The 26510-nt window shown below is 38.3% G+C and overlaps 1 protein-coding gene and 1 non-coding gene across 2 annotated transcripts; one reads left to right on the forward strand and one right to left on the reverse strand.

Moving 5' to 3' along the window:
• Positions 1-699: 699 nt before the first annotated feature.
• Positions 700-12847, reverse strand: LOC133059166 (placental prolactin-related protein 3-like). Its single transcript, XM_061146199.1, has 5 exons — positions 12673-12847; positions 5757-5938; positions 3459-3566; positions 1521-1700; positions 700-891 (listed from the first exon to the last, which is right to left on the reverse strand). The coding sequence occupies exons 1-5, from the start codon at positions 12845-12847 to the stop codon at positions 700-702; spliced, it is 837 nt and encodes a 278-aa protein (XP_061002182.1).
• LOC133060007 (U6 spliceosomal RNA) lies at positions 7934-8042 on the forward strand. Its single transcript, XR_009693677.1, has one exon. It is a non-coding gene; the product is annotated as a U6 spliceosomal RNA (small nuclear RNA).
• Positions 12848-26510: the final 13663 nt, after the last annotated feature.

The raw sequence follows: 26510 nt of genomic DNA on the forward strand, positions 1-26510 counted from the left end.
CCTCTTCAATGAGATGAGTGCTTTTATGTATCAGAGACACACAGGCCCCAAGCCTCTCCACCCATGTGAGGATACAATAAGAAGTGTGTGACCAGAAAGGACCCTGCATGACCACGCTGTGGAAATCCATTGCCATTGTTTTTAAGTGTGTGATATTTTGTTATAGCAACCCAGAAGGATTAAGACAGCATCCTAACAATCTTTAGACAGTTCAGTAAACCTCATGCTATTTGTACAAAGGTGCAAAGCACTAATCATGTCTGGTGTAAGACTGTGACAGATGGCTGACAGTTCACGGCTGGCTTTCATAAAGAATCCTGAAGATTCAGTCTTCTTGGTAGCATGACTAGAACCATGAACAATTATCTAATTCTTTGATTCTAATAACTTGACCCAAAATAATTGGCTGTGATTGTTCTGTAATCTCTTAATGGTCTTCTTAGCAGCTTCTGTTATTTGTGACTAATTTTAATAGGAGCTTCATTCTCTCAAATGTATGGGTGGATTTTCTTTTGATTTTCTATTAAATGAAGATAAGAAATGTTAAATAATTGCCCTCTTAGATTTTGATCTGTGTTTATTTTTTTAAGAGGAGACCCATTTCACAGAGCATGCATTAAACAGCTGTAAATTTCAAAGAAGCTTGCTATGGGATAGATCAATAGGACCATATCTTAGCTGGATGGGATGGATGTGGATTTAGCACATGTTGCGGATTCTACACTCCAGGATCTTGGTGTACATGTCAACTTTACATGAATCCCTGCTTAGGCACTGGAACAGGCTATAAAATGCAGAATGACGCACATCTTCATTGCTGGACACCAGGGATGGGAGTCCTGACCAGATAATGCGAGCCTCGCTCATCTTCTGCCGCACTGGAAAAATAATCTGAATACCCAAAACATATTGACTTCTTATGTATTTTATTACTAATTGCTTATCTTTGTCCCTTGTAATTATCAAATTAAGACTTGGGGAACATGTAGGAATATAAAACTCTCTAGATATGGATTTTGGAGCCAGCCTATGAGGAAACAATTAGGAATCTACAAAGTAGAAACATAACTCAAGTTTAGTTCTAACTTTCTCTTTTCTTCCTTCCCACTCTCATCCTTTGATTTGAGGAGAAAAGAGAAAGAAGAAAAGTGGAACTTCAAGAGCAAATGTCCTGGGATACTTTGAAGAAAATGCTGATCTTGAAGATTCTGTCCTCTAGTTCTCTTACTCTTGAAAACATTTCAACCACCTGTGTCCAGGAAGAGGCAAGCTTTGGGTGGAATTGTGTGCAATGCAGGGAAGGCTGCACATGTCAAAAATTGCAGTGAAATTCTGATTCCTTTACAATAGACTCTATCACTAAGAATGACTAGGCTCCTGCTTTATGTAGTAGCAGTCTAGCATATAGAAGACATGAATCTTTTTCTTAAAAAATGAGATATTTCAAATTTCTTATGCATTACAGGGGTCACCTCTTTAATTCATGAACAAAGCAAGAAAGCCCTCTGCAGGAGGCTCACCTGGCTGAATTGTCTCTCTATGAGTTCTTGAAGTTCTTGTACTTTTTTCGCATTCTCTCTGGCATTTGATAGGATAGCATCTGAGACTTCTTTCATGCTCTTCAGCTCCGTGAATAGATGATACAGAGGTCTTTTCCAAGAGTACAGCAACATTAGGATCCACTTACTCAGGTCTTCATTCTAAGCAGCCATAAGAAACGGTATCATTTAAAAAATCATAATTCAGTGGTTTTGGTAGCATGTGATCTTTGCTCAGGGCAACTGACCTAAGGAACTTTTGGTTATTGCTAGGTGTATGCAGAGATTTTTGAAGGTAGTAAAAGTTGCAAAAGTATAAAATTAAGCTATTAGTTCACACTTTGCTGAATTATTAAAAATCTAGATTATTTTAGAAACTAATTCTTCTGATGCATTCTAATTTATAACATGAAGAATTTTCTTTTTGCCTCTGAAGTCCTACCACCACTCAATGAGTTCTTTTATGTTTGCATATTTGCATGAGAGAAATCTAAGTGATTTATGACAAGTCAGTATGTGCCTGCAGTACCTGACCCAGGAAAAAGGCATTCTACCTGTGCCCACATCATTGTTACTCAGTGATTCTTTCATATTAATGAATCAGATGAGTCATTCATATTGATTTTCGATTGGTAATTTGTTTTATGATATTACAGCAAAGAGACAATGAAGAAGACATGACATTCTTAAACAGGCTTTCTTTCCTCAATTGATCCCAGCACCAGCCGCCATGCTGGTATCAGAAGACTCTGTCTTGTTGACATGTGTCCGGGCAGAAAATGGCACAGCGTGATCTTTAGTAACAGCATCAGTGGGATTCACAATGGAGGGTTTTCCCCCCAGGTTCACTACTACTAGCAGAATTGAGCATGAAAATCCTGGAGGCTGAAGATCTCTAGTTAATATGCTTGAATTCTTTACAGCCATGAACTGTTTTAGTGGTAAAGAACAGAGAACTGAATAGGATAAACTATAGTAATGCACATAAAGTGCTTAGTAACATGTATGGCCATGTAGTAACTCTCAATAAACTTTAAATTCAAGCTTACTGAAAAATTCCTCCTCTTCCTCCTCTTTGACCTTTTCCTTTACTTGATCATCCTCATTATTAATGAGCTTAACAAAGGAAAAGAATGCTGGTATCATTAAGAAAGTTGTAGAGAAAGAAGGTAGTATTTTAAGGGGGGATGCATGTGAAAATATTTCTATAATGTCAGGATAAAGGATAATGCAGGAAATCAGAAAGGAGACATTATAACGGTCAACATTTAGAGCTGCCATAAATGATTGAGGCTTGATATGTAAACTGTGTTGTCCTGAAAACAGAGGCAGTTGTTGCAGCCATGAGAACCAAAGCAATGTTTTATAAGCCATTTTGGGGGAGACTTAAAAATTAAGAATAAAACATAACAGAGGAGTCACTGTGAATGATGAATGAAGGAGATGTCAGAAAAGTAGAAGCAGAATCAGGAGAGCCTTGAAAGGTAGATGCGATTGCTCAGGTGGAGCAGCATAGGACTCTCAAGTAGGAGTCACTAGGAACAGGGAGTACTCAAAACTGGGGTGTGTTTCCTACATATTCATGAATTTTTCAATCTTATATTTTACACATGGAAGTTCCCATTCATCTCCTGTTTGCATACAGTATAATAACTGCAATCCTGTGTCGGATGCATTGGTTGAACTAACGTGTGCATGGACAGTTTATAGATCTGTTATTCATTTTGCTACTACAGATCTTTAGTCATCACTTGATTTTGCTTATGCTTCATCAACTGCATAATATAATTTCTCTTCAATTGCTTATGGTTCCTTTACCTGTTTCTCCATGTACTGTTACCATTACCTCTAATAATCTGAATCCTGATAACCTACATACTGTCTCACTGATCTGGTGAAAAACCCAGGTGAAAGACTCACGTTCATCTGTACGGCTTTTTCTCTTTCTTCGGGAGCATGGAGGGAATTAGTATGGCAGCTGTTGGTGACATTGATATAGGACTGTTTGCCCTGGACATATTTTTCATCCTGAAAGTGATCAGGCAATAGTTAGGGTTGTTGGGCATTCAGTAGATGAACCCATTACCAGAACATTAACATGTTCGATAGACGTGTAATTTTTTTAACTGGGGGGCATCACAAAATTTGAAATTCATTCTTTTCCTACTTTCTCTATACACTGACTCTATAAAAATGATTTTACATATAACTTTTCTAAGTTAAACTTTTTCCCTTCTCCGTTTTATTATCTTTTTTTTTTTAATTTTCTACAATTTGAACCAAATATAGTACATATGTATCAGTAGCTGGTGCTTCCCAGGTGACATTTGTAATAAAGAACATTCCTGCCAATGCAGGAGATATAAGAAGCCTCAGGTTTGATCCCTGGTGAGGAGCATCCCTTGCAAGAGGATACAGCAGCACACTCCTATACTCTTGCCAGGGAATCCTATAGACAGAGGAGCCTGTTGGGCTACAGTCAGTAAGGTTGCAAATAGGTAGATACAACTGAAGTGACTTAGAATGCATTCATGCACCTATATTTAACCATTTAATCTCTTGTTTACTGTGGGTTAGAGCCAATATATTTCTTTATAAGGAGTAATACAGTAACGACTCTGACTTATCTCTGAACAAGCTCACCAAAAAACTTAGTGTTCATCCCAGGTGCAGAATACAATATTGCTTATGGTGACAAAATGGTACATCAGAAAAACATGGAATAAGTTGTAGGAAATACTAAGCAATAGACTGAGAATAATAAGAGCTGAAAATTCTAGCTAACACTTTGATAGAAAAAAACTAATCTTTAGTGGAAGTTATGAACATTTGAAGAGATTACTTGGAAGAGGTGGGAAAAAATGGACAGTCAAAAATGGAGAATGAAACAAAAACTAGTGAGTACAAAGAACTATGTGAATTTAATAGAAACCTTTAGCACCGTCTTTTATTAGCAGTCTGCTCTACTGTGTGCTCCTTGGTTGACCTAAAATAATTAACATACAACTTTCATATACCTTCATCAGAGAAATAATAATTGTTTCCAATTGTAAACTCCCCTTCTATTGTAGCTCCAAACCTATTCACTGCAAATCTTAAAACAATAATTTGTAGCATTAAAAAAACTACCATATTTCGTTTTTGTGACCAGGATTCAGCTTTGTTTAACATGTGCCATCCACCCAGTGCACTGCAGAGCAGTTCTCATTTATTGGCTATTTACTCTGAGTCTGGAGAAGAAAACCCAGAGAGGCCGTGAAGGACCAGAAAATCACCGTGCTTCCTTTTCCCCTGTCCCACCTAAAAGTGCTTTCTGTCAGGTAGTATTATGGACTGAATGTGTGTTCTTCAAATTCATGTGTTAGAGCCCGATCTGCCAAAGTACTGTGTTTTGAAAAGGTTTCCGCCTTTTTGGCACGCCATGGTCTATAGCCCACCAGACTCCTCTGTCCATGGGATTTCTCAGGCAAGAATACTGGAGTGGCTTGCTGTTCCCTTCTCCAGGGAATCTTCCAGACCCAGGGATAGAACCCAGGTCTTTGCCATTGCGGGCAGATTCTTTACCATCTTAGCCACCAGCAAAGCCCATTAAGGTTAAATGAGCTCTTAGGGAGCAACACTCTTCCACTAGGTTTAGTGTCTCCATGAAGCAAAACACCAGAGAATTTTCTTTTCTGTCTCTGTGTCTGTGTGTCCTTTCCTCTGTCTCTCTGCCCCACCCCCCACCCTATGTGAGGACGCAAGGAGAAGCCATCCTGGGAAGAAAGAGTTCTTACCAGAACCTCACCTTGCTGGTACCCTGATCTGGGACTTCTAGCCCCCAGAGCTGTGAGGAAATAAATTTCTGGTGTTTATTCCACTGAGTCTATGTTATTCTTTTATGGCATTCCTAGCTGACAAATACAAAATCATTCATTTTTGAAAATTAAAAAAGAAAAACAATGAAAGGAAATTGAAAAAGCTATTGCACTTCTTAGGAATCTTTGAGATAACACAAAACTGATCCTTTCTTGATTTCTACATCTTATGAGCTGACAGCATGCTTCACTTAGTGTGTTATTTGAAGTTTGGCTCATGCAGCTTTCTTCTTGAAAGGACAGTATGGCCCAGTCACTTACCCGAAGGTTCCTTCTGGGAGCCTGGCGGGCTATATAGTCCATGGGGTCCCAGGAGTTGGACACGACTTAGCAACTAAACCACCACCACCACAGTACTTACAAACTCATTGAACATTATTGTCGAAAGGTTATGCATGTCGTGGGACAGCCTGGAGGCATTGACAAACAGGTCTGTAAGAGACTTCAGGGGGATGTCAAACATGTCAGGACAACAGGACGGGCATGAGTTGCCTTGGCACAGGAGCAGATGTGACATGACCAGCAGCAAGAGCAGGCAGAACCCTGTTTAAATAAAAACATGAGCCATTCTGAGATGATCTAGTCACCTGAGGTTATCAAATCCATCCTGTGGAGGGAAGCCTTCTCTTTCCCTGTTGGTCTGAGCAGGAGTTGATGCTGTAGTAGCTGGGGTGGGGAAGGAGCGCCCTCTGTGTGAATTTAGATGGATGATGATATTCGCACAGATAGATAGTTGGAGAAGTAGGTTACTCCCTGCTTTTTTGTATTGCTCCCAGAAGTACTTCTGTGCTTTGCAAACATTTGGAACTTAAATCTGAGCCAGAGTATTTAGGCCCTTCTTTTAAGACAGTTTAATGTTGGGACGCTGCAGACTCTGAGCTGCGAGGCCCTCTAGGAGTGTGTTATTTTTTCACTCTACACTAACTAGTGCTTGAATTTTAGACACTGAAATGACAAGAAGTGTACAGTTGATCTGTGTGGTTTACCATCAAGCTGGGGTAAGAGTAAACACATGACTAACTGATCAGTACTATTGAGTACAGAGAGAATACTAAGGGTGAAAGGATACTGTACCTTGGATCTGCTAACTCATCTTCCTAACCACATGCATGTCTTTGATATTTTCCCAAAAGTTTTAAAACATGTTAAAATCTGTGATTCACAGTAACCCTGGGAGATAGCCTTCATCTTCACTATGATCATCAAGTTATGTTAATGAAGATGCAATGTCTTGGAGAGGGCAAATATTTTTCCCCAGGTCCCATTATTAGCAGATGGAGGTGACTGGGCACCAAAGCAGTCATCTGTTCACTTCCTGATGTCACATCACACATGCCTGTGGGCTCTCGGTCTGCATGTGTGTAACCAGGACCACATCAGGAGCTGTGATGACTCTGCTTGCAGAGAAAAATATTTTGTCTTTGACTGCAAAGCAGCAGTGACCCTAGAACATTGGTTTCATCCACTTGTTCTGCTCTGTCTACAAAACACTCACTGTTAAAGTCTTTGACAATTATCAGTGTGGGGGCCTGGTTCTCCTGGCTAGCCTTTCTTCTAGTCACCTTGACAGGTCTTCTACTTTTATGGATCTTTAATCTTCTTGTTACATTTGTTTCTTTGAGAAAATGATAAATAAATCTCCAAATGGTAATTCAATAATATTACCTGGTCAGCACCCAAGACAACGTCATTGGCTTTGCGAACAAGGCCTGCTCTATCATGACTTTGACTTTTTAGGGAGAAAATTTATCTATCTGGTCAGGAGTACATCCTGACTACCCATGGGGCTTAGTTTTTGAACCATCTCCAAACGTTTCCTCTTTGATAGTAGAACTAGACCTTCATGCCTCCATGATGTATTGTAATATTTTTCAGAAATTATTCCTGGCCCTACCTTTGGCCAACAGAAGCATAAAATCATAGACTCTTGCAAGTGTGATTTTAATATTACTTTTCCTGTCCATCCATTTTAAGTAAGCAGAATTTAAGACTGACATGAACAAGAACTGAGTTTGGACAAGAGAACTGATAAAATAGAGATTTTATCCTCCTGAATGAGATCTGAACATGATTCTTTTTCCAATTTACCAGAAGAGTAGTAATTTAATGGAGGATAAGATATCAGCATTTACTAGGTTTTCTCTGCTCTTAGTTACTTTAAGGGGGCATGGTACCTAAGAATAAAATGGTTATTTAAAGTTAGGTGTTGAAAATAAAAGAATTGGTTCTCAAAAGGAAAGCATATAAGTTGGAGAATTTTGTGACTATATCTCTCATCAACTAAAGAGCTTATTGTGACAAGCAAGGAGAATAATAGCTTGCATTACATAGACATATTTGTGTGCATATATTTCTGTGCATGTATACATGTTTCATGCATAAATATATGTTTAATTCCGACATGGAACTTTGAACCTTATAAAAATAGATTTTATAAAGGGGCAGTAAATATAGCAGAATACCCTAATTCCTAATGTAATTGATCCTTTATTGGTAGATGACTAATTAGGTTTCTTTTTTCTGTTAAATGTTATTTGTGTGTTTGCTTTGGTAGCACATACATTAAAAACTTGGAATAATATTGAGAAGATTAGCATGGCCCCTGCCCAAGGATGACATGCTAATTTGTGAAGCCTTCCATATTTTTCTGTAACAACTTTGAGGGGTGGGATGGGAAGGAAGGTGGGAAAGAAGTACAAGAGCGAGGGGACATAGGTAAACCTATGGCTGATTCATGCTATTTGGCCGAAAGCAGTACAGCATTGTAAATCAATTACCCTTCAATTAAAAATCAATAAATTTAATTATTAAAACTGTTATTGGGGATCATATAACAGGTTCAGATATCCATTGTATGACTAAAGAGGATCTGACTGGAAACTGAAGGTGTCAATTATCACTGGTTAGTGATTCATTAACTTTATACGTGAATGAGAAAGTAAACTAACAAACACTATTGTCTGTGACTCAGTGTCACAGCAAGCTATAATCCTTGTCTGCGTTCGCTTTTAGGTGGTATAGTGCCCAAACTTTGAAACTGACGCCGTTCCCAGAAGCACACAGTCATGAGTTCTGTTCAGCGTTTTTGTTCCTGATGCTGGAGGCTTTTGTTTGCTGGTCCACTAGGTCTGAAACTTTCTCTCCTGAGCATTCTCCAGTTCTATCATGTGCACAAGTCTTTGTATTTTGGTTGTCTAATTTGATTCTCTTATTCTTTTGATCAGACTACCAAGTCTCTTTATGATGTATTTTTCAGACCCTTTTGTGCCTTGATTTTTCTGATGCTCATTAGTGTATTTGCTTCCATGTCTACCTCTCTGAGTAGTTTTCAGTATCTACATAAACCCTACCCTATTCTCTTACTGTCTGGATTTTGGCATGTAGCATCAGCATATGTTTATGAACTTCATTTTCCTTCTGGTGCAGTTTCTGGTACACAGCTTAAGCTGGTTGTCTCCCATCTGGCTTGTTCCTGTTGTCTCCAAACAATTAGAGAACTCTGCTTTCTAGTCAATACTGCCCCTTCTTTTGATATCATTGCTAATTTTCTGTGATTTCACTTCCTGCTTCATCAACTTTGTCTTTCTCAATCTACTCTAACTTGAGTGCTATGTGCCTCTATGTTGGTATTACTATTTTAATTAAATATCAACCTAGTATAGCAGAGAATTAAAGAGAATAAAATGACAATAGCATTAGTAATAATACATTCCCCCAAATTATAATCCAGTGATGCTCCCAGTTTTAAATGACTTACTATCCATGTATAATTGAGGTCCTACTCATTCGTCCTTACTACATGTTTCAATTTTGAAATAGGATGTAGGAAACAACGGAGTGGAAAATTGTGAAAATCACCTTGGATTTTAGATGCCTCAAGATTAAGTACGTAATTACTAGTTTTTATGGTTAGTAGGGCTATTCTTAGCACATATAGCTCAGTGTAGGGTGATCACTATTGAGTGAAGGATGTATATTGTGAACTGCAATCACCAAATAGGTGATTGGAAATAAAGAAAGCAATGCCAGGAAGACACAGGCTTCTGTTTTGGAAGGAAAAACTTACAGTGTCTGACATCTACTGTTTAATCTTCAGATTTTTCAAAACTCTTACTCTTCCTTTGCTCATTTAATATTTTAGGTTGTTGATTTATTTTCCTACTGAGTTGCATGAGTGTCTTATACTTACTTGAATATGAAGCCCTTACCAAATATGTGACTTGCAAGATTTTTTTTTCATTCCACATGTTGTCATTCATTTTATTGATGGCTTCTTTTACTATGCAGAAGGTTTTGCATTTGATGTGGTCTCACGAATTAATTTTTGCAGCTCTTGCCTTGGCTTTTGATGACTGACTTGTTTGAGCTGCTTATATTTTGCAAAGCGATCCTTTATCAGTTGTTTTATTTGCTATTATCTTCTCCCATTCTTACCAAAAGACACAGACTGGCTGAATGGATACAAAAACAAGACCAATATATATGCTGTCTACAAGAGACCCACTTCAGACCTAGAGACACATACAGCCTAAAAGTGAGAGGATGGAAAAAGATATTCTATGGAAATGGAAATCAAAAGAAAGCTGGATTGGCAATTCTCATATCAGAACAAATAGACCTTAAAATAAAAACTATTGTAATGATAACCCTATATGCAAAACAGGAAAAGAGACACAGATGTACAGAACAGACTTTTGGACTCTGTGGGAGAAGGCGAGGGTGGGATGTTTCAAGAGAACAGCATCAAAACATGTATATTATCTAGGGTGAAACAGATCACCAGCCCAGGTGGGATGCATGAGACAAGTGCTCAGGCCTGGTGCACTGGGAAGACCCAGAGGAATCGGGTGGAGAGGGAGGTGGGAGGGGGGAGCGGGATGGGGAATACATGTAAATCCACGGCTAATTCATGTCAGTGTATGACAAAAACCACTACAATATTGTAAAGTAATTAGCCTCCAACTAATAAAATTAAATGAAAAAAAAAAGAATTAAAGAAGGACACTACCAAATGTTCAAGGGATCAGTCCAAGAAAAAGACAAAATAATCTTAAATATTTATGTAGCCAACATTGGAGCACCTCAATACATAAGGTAAACACTAACTGACACAAAAGCAGAAATTGAGAGTAACACAATAATAGTAGGGCATGTTAACACCCCACCTCTGTCAATGGACAGATCAACAAAACAGAAAATTAATAAGGTAACATTAGCCTAAAAGTATATATTCGAGCAAACAGACCTAATTGATATCTTCAGCACATTCCATCCAAATGCAGAAGAATACTCTTTCTACTCAAGTGCACATGGAACATTTTCCTCCTCTTGGGTCACAAATCAAACTGCAGTAAATTTAAGGAAATTGAAATTATATTAAGCATTGTCTCTGACCACAACAATATGACACTAGATATTGAATGTAGGAAAAAAAAAAAAACTTTAAATTACACAATTACAGGGAGAATAAACAACACATTTCTAAATAATGAACAGGTTACTGAAGAAATAAGGGAAATCAAAACATTCCTAGAAAAAAAAAACAATGAAAACATGATGATCTAAAACCTATAGGATACAACAAAAGCAGTTCTAAGAGGGAAGTTTATAGTAATACAAATCCTACCGCAAGAAACTAGTTGAATAGACAACCTAACTTTACATATCTTTAGCTCTTTTTAAATTTTTCTTATCAATGTCTTAAAAGTTTTGTATAAAATCTTTCAACACCTTGCTTAAGTTTATTTCTAAGTGTTTGATCTTTTTATGATGCAATAATAAATGGGATTGTTTCCTTTATTCCACTTTCTGATAGTTAGGTGTTGATATATAGGTAGGCAACTGAGTTTTGTATATTGGAATATAGTAAACATAATATATGCTACATCTTTAGGAATAGACATTTTCCCACATATAAGACATATACATGATCAAGAGGTATATGACAAGATGCTCAGCATCACTAATAATCAAAGGAAATGCAGATCAAAAGCACAAGAGATATCACCTCATACCTGTTTGAACGGCTCGTACCAAAAATGTAAGAAATGACAAATGTTATTGAGGATGTGAAGAAAAAGGTGTGCTTATACACTGTTGGTAGGGTTGTATACCAGTGCAACTCCTATGGAAAAATACTGTGGAGTATTTTAAATTTCCTCAAGAAATTTAAAAGAGAACAATTATGTGAATCATTATCCCACTTCTGGATATATAGTCAAAGGAAATGAAATCATTATCTCAAAGAGAGGTCGGTATTCCCATGTTCATTGCAGCATTATTCACAGTAGGCTTGGTATAGAAACAACAATCTTTCAACAGGTGAATGGATTAAAACAATTTGATGTGACACATATAGGTAAATATTATTTAGCCATTAGGAAATGAAAATAATCTTTCCATTTGTGGCAACATAGATGAAACTGGAGGGCATTATACTAAGTAAACTAAGTCTGAGAAAGAAAAATAAAATATGATCTGAATTATAAGGACTTTCAAAAAAAAAAAAAGATGGAACTCAGAGTAGAAAAATGATTGCCAAAGACTGGATGATAGGACAAATGGGGAGATATTTTTAAAGTTTACAGATTTTCATATATAAAAAATTAATAAGGTCTGAGCATCTAAGTTTGAGCTTCACAATCTAATCATGAGATCTAATCATGAGATTGAAAGAGCTCTGGGAGTTGGTTATGGTAGGGAAACCTGTGTTGCCACAGTCCATGGGGTCACAAAAAGTCGGACAAGACTGAATGACTGACTGAAGTGAAGAAAGTGGAACTTAGCTGTGTTCTCCTCAAAAACAAAAGTTAAACATGTGTGGTGATGGCCATGTTACTTAGTAGAAATGGAAACTTCTTTCTAATACATGCACAAATGGGGGTGGACAAGATGGCGGAGGGGTAGGTGGAAGTGGGATACACCTCTCTCCACCAATGTATCAAGAACATCTAAAGATGCAGCAGTTCTCACAGAAGACCAGGTGAATACTGGCAGGAATCCCTGACTACTGAGAAGGAATGTCCGGATCCACACAGAACTCGGCAGGACAAAGGAAAAAGGGACTAGGACGAAGGGGAAAGAAGGAGGAGAGCAAGTGGGACCAGCCTGCACCTGGGGCTGAGGGAGCTGATGCGCAGGGGAGAGATCCCCATGTCCATGGCTATCCACTGGAATGGGGGAGTCATTTGACGCTGTTGGGGAGTGAACTAACTAACCTGTGACCATCTGAACAGAGTGAGAACCTCATAGACAAGCCATGCTGCTGCCTTTCATACCTCGGACAGGGTTGTAAGTCCACTGGTGTCCACGGAAGCTGGGAGCTGGAGCCATGGGGATTGCAGAATGATCCCAGGGTGAGGACTCCTGTTGACCGAGGGGAGTCAGCCGGATGGGATGGGATGGAGGAAATCTGCTGCATCGAATGCTTCTTAAGGAAACCCAGGAGACCATAAAAGTAGGGTTCAACTGCCTGTGGAGTAGAGCTATCTCTTTCTCCATGCTGGTACCTGTAGGTTGAGCAATAGAGAAAGACGTCAGTGAGGGTGGTCCTTGAGTGCCTGATGCACTAAGCAATGGAGAATTTTGAATGTGTATATACCATACCCTACCCTATTCTCTGTCTAAATTGTTGGTTTTAGCATCGTAATATTTTTATGAACTTAAGTTTCTTCTGGTAGAGTCTCTGGTTTACAAATTAAGCTAATTCCTCACATCTGGCTCATTCTTGGTGTTTGAAGAAATTTTGAGAGCCTTCCTTCCTCTCAAGGCAGTAAAGTCCTTTACTACCACTGCTGACTACCCATACTTTCACTTCTTGCCTACTATATTCTATGTCTTTCTCTATTCACTATCACTTTAGTAGTATGTGTGCCTATGTTGGTATTAATATTTATAATAAAGTATTAACCTGATGCAGTAGAGAATCAAAAGGACTACAGATACAACAGTGGTAATAAATAACCCCCAAATTATAATCCATTAATGCTCCCATTTAAAACAAATTTTCTATCGATAAATTAGTGAGGTCGCTTAACTAATTTTCCTTACTAGGTGGCTCAATTGTGAAATGAAATATAGCAAACAAGGGAGTGGTCAACTCTGGAAATTACCTTCCTTTTGATACGCCTCTTTAGTAAGTATGCAAATATTAGGGGTTTTTTTTCCCCCCATTGAGGCTGTTCTTAGTACATATTATACCTCACTGTGGGGTGATTTCTATTGACTGAAGAATGTACCCCGTGAACTGTAATTGTCAAACAAGTGAGTGGAAATGAAGAAAGTAATGCCAGGAAGGCACAGGCTTTTGTTGTTCCAGAAGGAAAACCTTGCAGTGTCTCTCATCTACAGTCTAATGTTCAGATTTATTGAAACTCTTAATTTTCTTAAGCTCCATTTAAAGTTTGTATTATTTGGTGTTTTTTGCCCTTGATTTGTATGTCTCATGTATTTTTGGATATTAAGCCCTTATGAAATATATTTGGAAATATCTTCAGTCAATCTGTAAATTGCCAAATGGCAATTTTGTTGATGTTCCTTTCTTTGGAGTTTGATGTGGTCCCACTTGTTTGTTTTTGCAGTTGTTGCCTTTGTTTTGGTGTGAAACCCAATGTGGGATGGGGTGTGTGTTGGGGGAATTCAAGAGGAAGGGGATATATGTATACTTATGGCTGATTCACATCGTTGTACCACACATTTTAAAGAAATTATACTCCAATTAAAAGTAAATTTTAAAAATAATATATACATCTATCTAATTCTCATGTTATATACTTTAAATATCTTACAGTTTTATTTTCCAATCCTGTCTCAAACAATACTCTGCTTGCTAGTCACTCTTCATGACATTTGATTTATATATGTTGGTGTCGACAAAGGAAAATGAAGAACTTTGTACTATCTACTGAGAAAGGCAAAATGGAGAAGTTTTTGATCCTTAAACATCACTTAAGCAAAAAGATTAATAATTAAGTAGTTACCAGTGGATGACTAGCCCCTCAGCCTCTGGCCTTACTTTTAACTGGACCCTGCTTCTCCTCTTTCTAGTGCTTTGGTAGGTTCCTCATCTTTGAGGGCAAATTTAACAAGTCAGCTTCCATACAAATGTTATAACTGGGTGCTTAGTCCCCTGAGGTGACAAAGTCCCTTATCACTTGAAACCGCTTGTGTGAAATAAAAGCCTCGCCCTGTATCACTGGTGTTTTTAAGGAGATCCAAAAGGCTGAGGGTAGCACTGAGGGAGAGGTTTTGTTTTTCAAGCTGGACTCCTCTTGTCAGGACTAGAACGGTGGTGTATGAAATTTTACAGGCTGCCTGAGCAGCAGTGGCTGTCTTATGCTTGCATATATATGCCCATCACATACATACACACACACACACACACACACACAGACACACACACACACCCCGCACATAATAAATGATTGGCATGCAAAGGAAAGTCAGGTTCCCATTTATCCAGTGACTGAAGATAAAAAATTTAGACGTATCTTGTTGCCTTAATTCTCTTCTTTTCAGAGTAAAATGTGAATGAAAAAAGTGAAAATCCTACATAAAACCTTCAAATCAGGAGAGAATTTTAACATTCCTCTTTCATTTTCTTAAAAATATTCAAGAAATATAAATGCATAGGCATCAATATATTCATACAGATATACATAAAGGGTAGCTGAAGGATCTTCTAACAAGGATGTCATTAACTTTTGTGTGGAAGGTCTGTGATAGTGTTTATGATGACCAGTCCCTGATATTTGACATTTTTCATGTGGCCAAAATATATTTTTTTCCTGGACACATCAGATCATAAAGCCTTTATGGGGCTACATGCAAAAACCTAGAAACTTGCTCTTGTTTTGCTGTCACCACCTCTGAGTTTTGAACCTCTGGGGGTGTCTATAAACAGAAGTCTCATCTGAAATGGCTGTTGTTAAAGTGTCCATATGTTGCATTTGAGAAGATATTTTTATTATTTGTTACCATAATAGCTGGGATTTTCAACTTCTTTACCATTCTGAAGGACATTTTACATTTTAAAATGTGAGTGTTTGTATTAAAGTTATACGGACTTTGCATAACAGTTTTAAAAACTTAATGCTTTGATCAAATTTTGGAACTAGAGAATAGAATCGGGGTGACCTGATTTCTCTCAGTCTTTTTGCTTGGTTATAGAGTGGGGACCACATCAGATGGTGACCATTCTTCTCCCTATACAATTCCTGGGAAGTCAGTCCACATTCTCCTTTAATGATCCACCCAAGGACTCAAAAACCTAGACTGTTGAAATTTCTTATCATATATGCCTTGAAGCTTGAAGTCATTCCATGTTTTGTTTTCAATTTTCCGTGGAATTTGAAACCTCTCTAGTCTAACAATTTCTATTACACTTTGATGTGATTATTAAATGATCTTGAACATAATTATTTAAAGGTAAGCCATCTTAAGCATTTAGCATTTCTCATGTCTTCTTTTGTACTCAATCTTTTGTATATTTTGGCATATAAATACATAATCATGATTGAAATTGTTTCAAAGCTTCATAATTTACAAAAAAATCTTTATATCATCTTAGACTCATTGTGATAAACAAGGAGACAAAGGTTTCATGCACTTAGGGAAGAAAGAAATCTGGGAAGGAAGGAAGGAAGTTAAGGTGATATGTAATGAAGGGTTGAATAGAGCAGGAAATGGATGTAAGAACATGAAATAATGGGATGCTTACATATTTCATTGGCCAAACTATGTAAGATAGATGCGTCTGCTAAGAACAGTTGCCCTTTTCTGATTCACTAATTTTTGAAGCAAAATCAAAGCCTCATATTTTCGCAGACCCTTGCCTGATTGAATCCCATCCTGACAAAGTTGGCACACACATGCTCCGCACACAGGTGTGTACACAGACCTTGACAAGTGAAATGAGCCGATTTGCATTGTGGATACCCATCGCTCTTTGGTCTGCCCCTCTTTCCCTCCAATTTTCTCTACTCTTCCTGCATGTTCTACTGTGTAGGATGTGGGAAATGGGTAGCTCAAACACACACATTAAAAGTTGTAGGGATAAAGTTGACTCCGTTACAAATTAAAGGTACACTGCTGGCTCAGCAGTAAAGAACCCAGCTGCCAAGGCAGGAGACCCGGGGTAGATTTCCTGAGTGGTGAAGATCCCCCGGACAAGGAAATGGTAAGGATTCCAGTATTCATGCCAGGGAAATCTCCAGACAGAGGAACCAGGTTGGTTATGGTCCATAGGGTTGCAAAAGTATCAGGCACAAATTAGTAACTAAATAACAAAATCAGGGAAGTCTTTCCCCAATCATTCCCTCTTTCTGGCCACTGCTGAATATGATTTAAAAACTGGAGATTTGGAGTTGTAATTGAAAATCAGAAATATATATTACTTTTCCAATTGAAGAAGGTATCCGTTAACTGAGTCCATGAATGTTTAAAATCTTAGAACTTCACTAAGTTGTGATGACTACGGTGAGACAGTCAAGGTTGAAAAATAGAAGCTCAGCCTTCTCTCCTCAGCAAGACAGCTGCCAGATGACGCTACACTCTGAGCTTGTTCTCTTGGCTTCTGTCCTGCTCGTCTCCTGCATGCGGAGCAGGAAAACTTAAAAAGCTATTAGGGTTTGTTGGGGGGGTCAGATACCCAATGGCACAACACCCCCCCCCCTTTTTTTTTTTTTTTTGGAATCTTTAAGGAAAGATTTATGGCCCTTCAGGTTTATAAAACCATCTGGCGCTTCGTAGTTTGCAGGCTGGTTGCCTTGAGAGTTCAAAGTTTGGACTGACCACATCACTACTGCTACCACTCCCTCCTTCTTGAATAGTTCAGCTTGGTTTCTACATTGGTACCTAAGAAGCTAGTCTTTTAAACTTATTGGACAACTTGTAAAAATCAGTAGGATTTAGGAGAATGTATCTGTTGTTTTTTAAGGGAATTTTTACTGTTTGACCCTTGCTGCATTCAGAAGTCCAGGTGGTGACCTCTGAGTTTCCACTTAGCTTAGCTTTCTTGTGGAAGCTCTGGGTAATTTGGGTTTTGTTTTAGCAGTTGTTGACCTTTGACCCCTCTCAGTAATGTGTTTAGGCTGAGGAGGACTGAAAGGAGCTCTGAGATGGGATATTTCCACCTCTGCCAAGCTAGAGTAGTCTTCCTCTCAGCATAGCAAACCCTTATATAGAAATGGTTTCCAGTCTCTATAGAGTGTTCTGGTGGAGCAACTCAGATCAAAGGCTTGCTATTTGAAAAATGCACATTCACATTGGAGAACAAAAAGAAAATGTTATGCAAGTCAATAATATCACTTCAAAGTGACTCAAGTGTGTTCTCAATTTCAAAAGATAATGGAGAACATGAGAACAGGGTGTATAAGTTTTCTCTGCCTAATTCTGTTTGAGGTGAAATCTCAACTATCCCTTTACTGCTAGTGACGAGTTTCCAAGGACTCTGGGTGTAGGGCAATCTGCTTTTTATTTGCCTGTACCTGTGATAAACTTGTACACTTAGATTACAAGGGTGACAAACTTTTGTCCACTTCACACTTTTGGAATACAAATTAATTACACTTTATTTAAGGAATAGCATTTTAGGGAAGAATTTAAGGTGAGAAACAGAGATAATGTGGATTAGCCCCTTAGATACCTTTAGTCCCAGAAAATTAGTTGTGTTCATAGGATTTGTTTCCGTTGTTGTTATAGTATTTGTTGAGTACCCATTTTATGGGTGTCTGTCATTCTCCTACGTACAGTATAATTGTATCTTTAGATTACACAACATTTTAGGGATAGGGTTATTTATTTTTTTCTTTGCAGGATCAACATGCTTTATGATAACATTAGAAAAAGTCTTATGTGTGCATCTATGCATTCAAAAGTTTTAGCATATTATATTGGTACTTACTTGACATATATATTGCATACATTATCTGATTTGCTGGAAACTAAATATTAACCATATTGTGATGAAAATTAACTCTTCTGACAACTCTTTCTTTTTTTTTTTTTTTTTCTGACAACTCTCTCTTATCCTATATTCTTTCCTGAAATGATGATGGTGAACTATAATATTGTGGAAGTCTATGTTCAGAATGTAAAGCTCAAAACATGCGAATCAGAGATTGAATCTTGAGATCTGATCTGTTCTTAACTTTGGCTTAACCCATTAGACATTATGTCAGCAGTTAGGCAAGGCAATATTTTTTCCTTCCACAACAGTAGCTCTTATTTTGCTTCTCAACTTCTGATAAATCTTCTTGTTTACATCCTCTTTCCAACACAGTGCTAACATGTCAAAGTTCATATGTAGACTGAGATGAAAATTGAATTGTGAATCTTAAATGATACTACACAGTCATTTGTTTAGAAAACGGAGAGACTCCAGATTGAGCAGATACAAGGTATAGATATTTGTCTAAACTGGTCTGGATCTGACTCCTCTGTGACTGGATCTTGGTTACCAGACCTGCATTTCATTTCTACTTAAACTCAGAACATGCTTCTGAGATTTTGATCATGTTCTTTTGAATTTACTTTTAGTCAATCCCCTTAGACACAGTTTATAGACTAAGGGGAACTTCCCAACAGTTTGTAGAATGAAATTGCATCCCCTAAAATGGCTACTTCTTTTATTGGTCCATGACTGATTGGTGTAAAAAAGCAGGCTGACTTAGGCTATTTTCTTTTTTACTGTGTTGTCAATAGTTGAACCGAGAACTCCAGATGTTCAAGCTGGTTTTAGAAAAGGCAGAGGAACAAGAGATCAAATTGCCAATATCCACTGGATCACCGAAAAAGCAAAAGTTCCAGAAAAAACATCTATTTCTGCTTTATTGATGATGCCAAAGCCTTCGACTGTGTGGATCACAATAAACTGAGGAAAATTAGAAGATGGGAATACCAGACCACCTGACCTGCCTCTTGAGAAACCTGTATGCAGGTCAGGAAGCAACAGTTAGAACTGGACATGGATCAACAGACTGGTTCCAGATAGGAAAAGGAGTACGTCAAGGCTGTATATTGTCACCCTGCTTATGTAACTTATATGCAGAGTACATCATGAGAAACGCTGGGCTGGAAGAAGCACAAGCTGGAATCAAGATTGCCAGGAGAAATATCAATAACCTCAGATATGCAGATGACATCACCCTTATGGCAGAAAGTAAAGAGGAACTAAAAAGCCTCTTGATGAAAGTGAAAGAGGAGAGTGAAAAAGTTGGCTTAAAGCTCAACATTCAGAAAACTAAGATCATGGCATCTGGTCCCATCACTTCATGGGAAATAAATGGGGAAATAGTGGAAACAGTGTCAGACTTTATTTTTCGGGCTCCAAATTCACTGCAGATGGTGACTGCAGCCATGAAATTAAAGACCCTTACTCCTTGGAAGGAAAGTTATGACCAACCTAGATAGCATATTAAAAAGCAGAGACATTACTTTGCCAACAAAAGTCCATCTGGTCAAGGCAATGGTTTTTTCCAGTGGTCATGTATGGATGTGAGAGTTGGACTGTGAAGAAAGCTGAGCACTGAAAAATTGATGCTTTTGAACTGTGGTGCTGGAGAAGACTCTTGAGAGTCCCTTGGACTGCAAGGAGATCCAACCAGTCTATCCTGAATGAGATCAGTCCTGTGTGTTCATTGGATGGACTGATGCTGGAGCTGAAACTCCAATACTTTGGCCACCTCCTGCGAAGAGTTGACTCCCTGGAAAAGACCCTGATGCTTGGAGGGATTGGGGGCAGGAGGAGAAGGGCATGACAGAGGATGAGATGGCTGGGTGTCATCACTGACCCGATGGGAATGTGTTTGAGTAAACCCCGGAAGTTTGTGATGGGCAGGGAGGCCTGGCGTGCTGCGATTCATGGGGTCGCAAAGAGTTGGACATGACTGAGCGACTGAACTGAACTGAACTGAACTGAACTGAGTCAGTGGAAAAGAAAAGAGCTCTGTAAGCACAGTTGACTGAATACACAGCTAGAGGCTCAAGATTTTAGAGTCACCTTTTACTTACTCACTTCTGCTTTCCTGACCCATATCACATCTCTCACCAGTTTTCTCAGACAGTTACTCCAGAGAGTGGGCATTTCCACATGCCTCTGATGTGAAATGCAGTGAAAATAGCTTTGAGCTTTGACAGACATATCAACTTCAGTTTTTCTAACTAGGAGTAACAAATAAAATCTGATCTGGATATTACTAAACTCATGTGTGCCAACTGGGGTTGTTCCATGGTTGCCATCACCATTTAGGAAAGTACGTTTGAAAATATCACATGATGTGAGTTTCAGTTGCAAGTTTTGGGAATATTCATCCATCTGTTGTCATAACTGAGAAATTTAGAAAATGTCTTAATATGTACATGAGCAATTTTATATACTGTTTTATATATAGATATAATTTATGTATATAAACTTAAATATGCTTTTATGTATGTATATATATATATATATATATATATGAATTACAAAGGTTATTTGTATTAAATACATTTTACCTTTATCAAGAAAGGGCAAGACAAATTCTTTCTTTCAGGTTATTGTGTTTGGTCTTTCCTCTTAACCTTCACAATCAAGTTCTAGTTTTCACTCTCAATTGAGTGGAATCCACACCAACTTTGTTTTCTGCCCAAGCTTATTAAATACTTCATCATGGGGCCATCTTCATGTATTTTCTGACCTCTAAATTTCACCAGAGCAAACCCACAGTTTTCCTCAAAGCCATCATGAGAGTCTGCCAGCCGTGGCCTCTTGATCATTTGTTTGAGATTTTTATACCAACCACGCATTTCTGGGTAAGTAGGCACACATATCCATGCTTTTCTGCAATATTATGGAAAAAGCCTTGGTCAGTGGATTTCACAGGGAGTGGGGAACCTATAATTTTAGTACTAGAGTTACCCTGGGGCCTGGGTAAAATGCAGATTGCAGAAAAGAAGACATGACCATTCCAAGAACTTTGGCCTTTGACCCAGAAATATATCCTAATGGGTCTCTGGCTGAATTTCCACAGTGAATCTTAGCGCAATAAAACTTACAACCATGAGTTTTTCGGAAATGTTTACACTGTAGTTTCTTAACCACATGTGAACACCACTGAAGCATTTATAAATAATCTTTGGATTCTCAAAGTTCACAAACATTTGTCTGACCTTGAAAAAGGCCACAGGCAAATTATATGGAATTCTGAATCTGGAATAACTGAATTAAATGAGATAATGTATGTGATAATTCTCTGTGACTTGTAACTGTAACACTAATGTTGATCATTGGCATGTACAGTTTGATTATTTTCTTTAGGTTCCATGGAATAAGATTTAGGTTACGTCAGATATTTGGTTTCTGTATGTGTCATAGTGAAACATAAATTTAATTAGGTTCAGATTCTGTTCTTGCTTTGGTATACCAGTTTTCTGTTTGTTCTACATTCCTTCTACCTCTATTTGTAGGGAATGTTTCTTTCCTCTGCTTTCTGTCTGTCTCTTTCTCTTAGAAATCATCTATTCCCCACCTGAGTCTATGCCTTGAGGGTAGGGCTGACCCTATTTCCTCACTCGAGGCATGGGCCACTGTCTTGATCTGAGCACTCAGGATTCACCTAATTTATTCATGGTGGGCTTGTGAGAAGTGCTAACTTAACTATACTTGGCTCTGGGACTTGGCTAGAACTTTTGGGATGAGTAAGGATACAGCTTCTAGTAGCTGCATTTTCTGTTCTGTGGGGACAGCCTGCCTGTCAACCTGGAGCTAAGGAGAGGGATGGAGAAAAGAGACACATTCCTGATAATGGACTCTGCCTCCTCCAATTCTCCAATTCTCCAACTCAGTCCCACTGAACTTCCCTGCTCTGTGGTCCAAAGAACATCTCCATGTTTTTGTCTGTTTAATTTGCTTCACAGAAGCCTCTGTTCCTGGCAATGGAATGTTCTGGTTTCTTCCCACCGTCATTCACTGGCTGGCTAGTGGTTGTGTTACCTTGAACTTGACAGCGGTGTTTCCTCAGGTTCAGTGTTTTCATGTGTAAAATTAAATTGTAGCATTTAGAAATCAAACAAACAGTATACAGAAATGAAAATATTTCAGGAGTGTTATCAAGTTATGGGAGATGGGTGATATTAAATGAGTTGTTATCAGCCTAGATCCAAATAAACGGGAGAAGGGGTCATCTGTAGAACTTAAACAGAGTTTTGCAGGGGAGGACACCTTGAAGACACTGTGATTGTATCTGGGAAATTTTAAGAGAAGGGAGCCAGGGGAATAAGTTCACTGATCTCATTCTGTTTCCTTCCTTCCATCTCCTGCCATGGCTTCCCAATTGTTGATCTCAACAGGAAGACAGAAAGTAAGGTGGCCTGTTGATGTGGTCCCTAGGCCATCCCACAAAGGCCATAAACATGGTGGAGAAGGAAGAAAGTATATCCAGAAGGGCAAAGGGAAAGTATCTGGCATGGCAGATAATCTTGGACTTGTCTTTCAGTTCTAAAATTAAATGAGCATGAATAAAAAGCTAGAATGATGTGACATTGGGATTCGTTTGGGTTAATGTACACATATGAGTAAGAAAGAGACGGGAAATCTTATATTACTCCCTCTCTTTTCTGCACATTTAATATTCCAGTTAATTAAAAGCATGACTAATTAGGCCAATGATGTTTTACTGTTTCAAACGACATGGCAAAAGAGTTAGGTAATTTACTAGTTAAATTAGATAATAAACTGATTCAAATTATTCTTGAAAGTTGGTTTTAAAAATTAGAATAGGACTTTGAGTGTTGATTTTGAAAATAGATTTAGAAAATACTTTTCTTTTATATGCAGTAGAGTTGAATAGCTTTAACTTACTCAACTAACCTGTGCTTGAAAAAAAAAAAAAATCAGAGAAGGAGACTCACAGATGTGTAGAACAAACTAGTGGTTAGTAGTGGGTGGGGGGTTATTTAGTGATGGCGAGTGTTCAAACTATTGGATGTAAGATAGGCTGAAGGATGTTTTGTACAATATGGCTAAAGTAGCCAACGTTTTGTAGTAAATATATGTAGAAAGCAACCTTTAAACATTGTATGTATTTTTTTTTTTAAAAGCAGAAGACAAACATTTATTTTTAAAAACTAACCAGTGTTTTATCTGGTTTCTCCACTAAAGAGGTAGGAATTTTTCTAAATGCTTGAGAAAGCCTGACCATGTTAGACTTATTGCAAGACCACAAAGTAAGTATAAAACCACATATACCATTTTTTCTGGGTGATTTAAAGCATGTTCAAGAGTAAGTTTTTCTCCATACAAAATTTCCCCACTTATTTAATTCCTGAGTAAGATATAGCTCCAGTGTAATGGCACAACAGAATATTTAGAGGTGTTGTTCAGTCCTAAATCATGTCCAACTATTTGCGACTCTACAGACTGTAGTGCGCAGAATTCCCTGTCTTTCAGAATATTCAGAGAGAATAATTCTGTTTAAATATGGAGGTCTTACAAATTTAGAAAAAAAGCCTCTTAACTCCCATTTTTTGTTAGAACTGCATCCTTGTCGATACGAAGTCTAAATGTATGTGTGTTAACCTATAATACAGAAACACCACCCTCCTCCTTGGTGACAGTGATGGTCTGTGTCTATAGCTAGGGAAGTAAAAAAGACATCTTCAGTTGTGGGATGGTTTTCCTGTGCCCTGCCCACCAGAGAGGTCTGTGTGTGGCCATCTCCATTTATGCGTATCTTGTGTGTGGGCCAACCACAGTTCTATAGCACCCGCGCCAAGAACTTTGTCTTGGCCAGTGGAGGTGCAAACTACAGAGTGTCAAGATTTTATTCCATCCCAAAGGGTTCATCAGAAAGGTATAATCCATAGGAGTGAAAACAGACTCCCTGGAAAAGAATGCAAGTAATGCTCTTGATAGTCTTCAAAAATTTAAGAGAAAAATCTCACCAAACTGTTTGATATATATTCTCAAATAACATTTTTTATTGGCTGCCTGCAAGTAAAGGTGGAGCATTCATAATCTGGAGGACAGAGTGTAGACTCTTTCCATGTACAGACAGCCTCCTGCCACATTCCTTTCCATTTGAATTGGTGCACTGCAGTCTTTGCACCCAGTGGTAGAGTGCAAAGATAAGGGATTTGACCCAGAAAAAAATTCAACCTCACATCACTTGTAAGAAGTGTGAATTGTCATTTCACTCTAAAGACAGCTGTTTTCTTTCTTTCTTTTTTTTTTAGTTTCTCCTTTGCACTAGGCAGTATAAGAGATGCTTAATGTAGTCTACATTGTCACATTCATATTTTTATTCACACGATCATATATGGCAGGGATGATTCTCTAGTTATTTTATAGCTAGAGAACTTCTTTCTCTCTTGCTTTGCTTATCCCTCCTACATATTAGACTTTGTTGTAAGTTTTAAACATTCTTTTATTTAAATCTTTTAAAGATTTCTTTTCTTTCCAGACCTTCTACCACAAACTGCTCCATCAATCTCCTGGGTGATCTGCAGTCCCTGAATTAATATCCCTGGAATCCCCTTCTGCTCCCTCTAATACTGGTTCCATTCTTCAGCGGGACTTTGTTATAAACATAGAACTATAATTGTGTCTCTGCTCCCTAAACCCTTGGATGGCTACCCCTTTTCCCTAGAAGAAAGCCCACTTTTCTTCCCACTTTCCTGGGTCTCTCTTAGATCTGGTCTGGGCTTCAGCTTCACTCCTTCCCAGTCCTCCCCTCTCTCCAGGCCAGCTACACCAGATCTGATCAGTTCCCTGAACATACCATTATCCTGCACTATCTTCCTTGCCTTCTTTTGCTCTGCCTAGAACGTTTTTTCCTATAGTTTGTTCAGCTTCCTCTCATGTATCTTTTAGATTTTTAGCTTCTGCACCAGTTCCTTGAACAGTGACTCCTAACCCTTTTGACTAGGAGCCGAGTTCCCTTGCTCTCTGCTCCCACAGTGTGAATCCTTCCTGTTTCCACATCTCTTCATGTTTGTGATTACTTGTTCAAATACCTGTCTTTTCTGCTAGTATATAACCTTAATGAAATCGGTGACCTCACCTGTCCCATTTATCAAAGGATTTTCTTCCTGCGATGTAGAATCTGGTGCTGGGGAGGCATTCAGTAAACCATTGTCAAATGCATAAAGATTTTTAAGAAAACAGAAAACTGGAGAGGTTGAATCTCCTGCCCTGAGTCATACAAGTTATACCTCTGGCCACACCTGGATTAGAATCCATGCATGTTAACAAGAGAGCCCAGCTTTCCTCCATTTGACTGCTACCTTCGGGAAGGTTGGTGTGACTGGAAAGGTTCATTTATACTTTTGCTGTTTTCTGCTCTTGGAACAGTATTTTGGATCCAGTTTTATATAAAGGATCATTCTAAAATCTTTGTGATAATAGAACATATACTTTAAAAGAGTATTTTGAAAATTATAGATGCCTGCTTAGTGATATTTCTACATGTTTCAGAAAGTTATACAAACTAGAACTCTTGTGAAATCTATCATTAACTACTTTTAATTTTCATCTTGAATTTTATGTTAAAATTTAAAGTAAATATTTGTTTACCATTTTCTAAGGGCTTCCTTGGTGTCTCAGACGTTAAAGAATCCACTTGCAATAAAGGAGACCTGAGTTTGATCCCTGGGTTGGGAAGATCTCCTGCAGGAGGGCGTGGCAACCCACTTCCCTATTCTTGCCTGGAGAATTCCATGGATGGAGGAGTCTGAGGGGCTACAGGCCATGGAGTCACAAGGAGTCACACACGGCTGAGTGAATAAGAGAACATAGCACTACCAAATACTTATTTTACTATACGGGTGTGTAGGGTGTGTAGGTAGCCCAAGTTTATACATCAGGATTATGCAGATACTTTTATTTTTATTTTTTTTCTCAGTTGCTTCATCTTTATTTGTTTTTATTTATTTATTTATTTATTTTTTCCAGTGGGTTTTGTCATACATTGATATGAATCAGCAATAGATTTACACGTATTCCCCATCCCGATCCCCCCTCCCACCTCCCTCTCCACCCGATTCCTTTGGGTCTTCCCAGTGCACCAGGCCCGAGCACTTGTCTCATGCATCCCACCTGGGCTGGTGACCTGTTTCACCATAGATAATATACATGCTGATC

This window comes from Dama dama, chromosome 7 (genome assembly GCF_033118175.1).
Source record: "Dama dama isolate Ldn47 chromosome 7, ASM3311817v1, whole genome shotgun sequence".
NCBI lineage: Eukaryota > Metazoa > Chordata > Mammalia > Artiodactyla > Cervidae > Dama > Dama dama.